Source organism: Microtus ochrogaster, linkage group LG5 (assembly GCF_000317375.1).
Source record: "Microtus ochrogaster isolate Prairie Vole_2 linkage group LG5, MicOch1.0, whole genome shotgun sequence".
Classification (NCBI taxonomy): domain Eukaryota; kingdom Metazoa; phylum Chordata; class Mammalia; order Rodentia; family Cricetidae; genus Microtus; species Microtus ochrogaster.
Genome location: NC_022031.1, coordinates 44001478 through 44004938, shown reverse-complemented (window position 1 = coordinate 44004938; position 3461 = coordinate 44001478). Strand labels below are relative to the sequence as shown.

General features: G+C 45.5%; 1 protein-coding gene across 3 annotated transcripts in view; it reads right to left on the bottom strand.

The window, feature by feature from the left end:
• Positions 1 to 3461, bottom strand: part of Plppr1 (phospholipid phosphatase related 1) — a 225256-nt gene that overhangs the window by 36869 nt on the left and 184926 nt on the right. For 2 of the 3 annotated variants that reach the window (XM_026786794.1, XM_026786795.1), the window contains exon 3: positions 2812 to 3000. In XM_026786794.1, coding sequence (XP_026642595.1) covers positions 2812 to 3000 — 189 coding nt within the window. Of the gene's footprint in view, positions 1 to 2811; positions 3001 to 3397; positions 3416 to 3461 lie in introns of those variants that run through there. The other variant, XM_026786796.1, reaches the window with a different exon arrangement.

Here is a 3461-nt window from a genome sequence, read left to right as displayed (position 1 = left end):
TCTCTCTCTCTCTCTCTCTCTCTCTCTCTCTCTCTCTCTCTCTCTCTCCTTCCCTTTCCCCCTTTTTCCTTCCTCTCCATAACCCATCTAATAAATATCTAACTTTAAAAAAATGGTCCTTTTTGTGTTCTCATCAAATCTGAGAACTAGAAGGTCTTGGAAATCATTGAGCCTGATCCCTTTAAAAAGTGTAGAGAAGAGAAAACTGAACCCATGGGAACACAAGCAGCTAGAAGTCACACAGTTATTTGGGGGCCTCAGTATGAGGGAGACAGTGAATGCTGGGAGCTCTGAGCAGGTGTGTGTGCTGAAGGAGGCACTAGGACTCAGAGATGCTGAGATCTCACATGGGCAAGTCCTACCTCACTGCGCAGACGTGAACACAGCTCCTTCTCAGAGCTCAGAGGCTATCTGGCCTGCCACTGCTCACAGATTGGGGTCTTGAGGGAATATAGCTGCTGACTAACAGGGTTGAGGACTGTATTGCTCCCTGCCATTAGCCCACCAGTTGTGAGCATCCCTGGTTCCCAGCCATGCCCCCAATTTTAAAAGGAGGGCAACAATGGAACCCAGTGGGCAGATCCCTGTCCATCAGTTTATATAAAAATGGAACCTTCAGGGCATCATTTAGCCAAACTGTGACTGGTGTTCCCAACTGAAAGATGAAGGAGGCTGTTGGCCATGATTTTTATGTTCATTGGAATACTCCGTTCTGCCTCACTGGGATGCTATGAGGCTCACCTAGGCAACATCTGCAGAGTAGACATCATTATAAAATGGTTTCTTTTTTTAGTTATACAAAATAATGTTTTTCATGGTGAAGTTTTCATACATAAATGTTATTGTGTCTTGGTCACATTAATCCTTCCTTGCTTTTCCTCCCCTGGGCCTTGTTATCTCCCCAATATTTTCCCAAATTCTCTCTTCCACTTTCACGTGCACTTAACATTTTGAAGAATTTGCTTTTGATTTTATTCGGCAATTATACTGTTTCTTTGATTCAAATTTTCTGCTCATCTTTATTAATGTTTCTACTAGTCTTAGTTTTTTTTTTAATGGGCAAAATCTCTATAAATACAAAATAATTATAGGAAAATAAAGAGAATGAGAATGAGATTAGGAAGAAAGGAAAAATATGTATTAGTAACTCAATGGGTCACTCAGCAATTCGTGTCTGAACACATAAGAACATGATATCATGATGTGTTGATGGCACACTTGCAGTTCCGGACTGCCTCATGGTAGAACCACCACCAGTACATTCTAGACAGAGCTTAACCTGTTTCCTTGTTTTACCTGGGGATTAGAGTTTTCTGCCTTGCGAGGCACATAGAAGTGTCTTCTCTCTATGCTTTCTTTTTCTTCCTAGGGCTGAGGATAAGGATAAGGGAAAGGAGACATGGAAGTTATGTCCAGCTCCCATCCCTTTAGAAGAGGCCATTCTCAGGGATTCTCAATGGAATGTCATACTTCTCAGATGAGGACATTTGTCCTGTGCCGTCAAAGCGGTGGAGGCTAATTCCCTGCCAGGTTCTTTACTCCTGGACACTACGGGCATGCCAGGAACTTTAGGAAGTCACTTCTAGACCCAGTGACAACCTTGCCTTGTCTAGTAGGAATCAGTGAGATGAGTCATCCCGCCAGGATGTGAGCTGGATACGCTGCTCTGCAGACCTAATGTTTCTAACCACCCGGATGCATCGTGATGCATCTCATCAGCATCACTCTCCTTCCTCCTGATGTCTTAGTAGCTAAGGGGAGCTCTGCTGAGGATGGATCAAATGATCCGAATAGACTCAGAGTGTGATGACTCAATTTTTCTATAGCCTCAAAATTACAGTCAATTTTCATCATAAGTCAAGAGAAGCCTCGCCACCGAGAATAGCTTTTGAACTGAATGTCTGAGCAATCACCGTACTCGGCAGTAAACCAGTTAGTATTTTTAATGAAGGCCCGGTCTGAAAGAGAGCAGAAGGCATGCCAGAGGTGGAGTGGGAGAATGGGGTTTTATTAGAAAGTGATTAGAAGGGAAGGACAGAGCCGGAACCGAAATTATGCCCGGATGAATCTGCCCTGGTGACAGCAATGTGTTCAGACACACGAGTGTTTATTTTAACACTCTCATAAAATGAGAGTGTCTAAGTGTTAAGTCACTTGACTGCCTAACAGGAATCTGCAAGCTTTATGCTCTCGAAGCAGTCTCCTTACAGGGCTGTCCGTCCAATTTTTGACCTCAAAGGAGAGACAGTGAAATAAATGAAGGCAAAGTTGCAGCTGAGCTCACTGGGATGTGACTTGGACAAGAGCAGGGACAGCATATTTTGGGTCAAGTAATTTTGCTCCTCTCTGGCCTCTGCAGTTCAGCGGTAGCAGCAGGAGGTAGCAGGGGGAGGGTTCTGCTCCGCTCTGATCTGAGTCTCGATGGCAAATGCCATCGCTAACAGTCAACTCCTGAATACACACAACTAACTCTCAGCCTACTTTTTCTGAGAGTACAGTAGCTATTCTTAAAGAGGCCAGCTAACCATGTCTGTTGATTGCTGACATTCACTCATACTTTTTAAAAACACAGCTTCAAAAACCCTGACACTAAAAATCAAAAAAAAAAAAAATCCATCTATGAAAGGCAAGATCAATTTAATTTTGTTGTTGTTTTGATGAAGAGTTCTACTCAGTCTTCTCCAGCTGAAACAGGAGCGCGTTGATTAGGCTACCCGCTGGGGAGACCCAGGAGGACAGGAAAGAGGAGAAAAGGCAGACAGGAAACACTTTCAGGTGCCCGGCAACAAAGAACTCTTGTTCTGTACTTACAATAGCAGTTGGAGTGGCAGCCAGCACGCAATAGAGCACCAGAGGGGTGATGAAGCTTTCTTCCTCCGTCCCTGGGTAAGGCTTCATTAAGTCTCCGTCCTGACAGAAGAATCCTTGGATATGCACCTGAAAAGTGTCAGTGCATTCGAAGTAGTAGGCAAGCAGCACTGTCCCAGCCATGATGACAAGCTGAAAATACAGCATGGCCACACAGAGACATTAGCGGGGCTTCGGAGCAGCGCTGGCCCCTCAGAGCACACTCCCTCCATCACCCTGCAGGACTTCTGGGGTTGGTATTGGCAAGGGTGCGCGCGCCTGGCGCAGCACGCTCTGGGCTTTGGGGTTGTGTGCTAGCTTGTCTGCCTGCTAACATCTGCTGCAGAAACCTTCCAGCAAATAAAGTGCAGACCCCATCTGAAGGGCGGACCACAGCAAGGCTCGTAGAGCGACCTGGCTCTGCTGCTATGCTCTCGGAGTAGCTGCAGAAACTGGGGCGGACATGCGCATTCACATTCAGGTCAGAGGTGAAAGTTCGAACGGCAGAGGCTTAGTGAGAAATTTTATAAATTATTAAAGATAAACTTACCGTACAAAATGTTAGTCAGTCAGGAGTGAATGACTGAGGGAGAGGGAGGGAGGGAGGGAGGGAG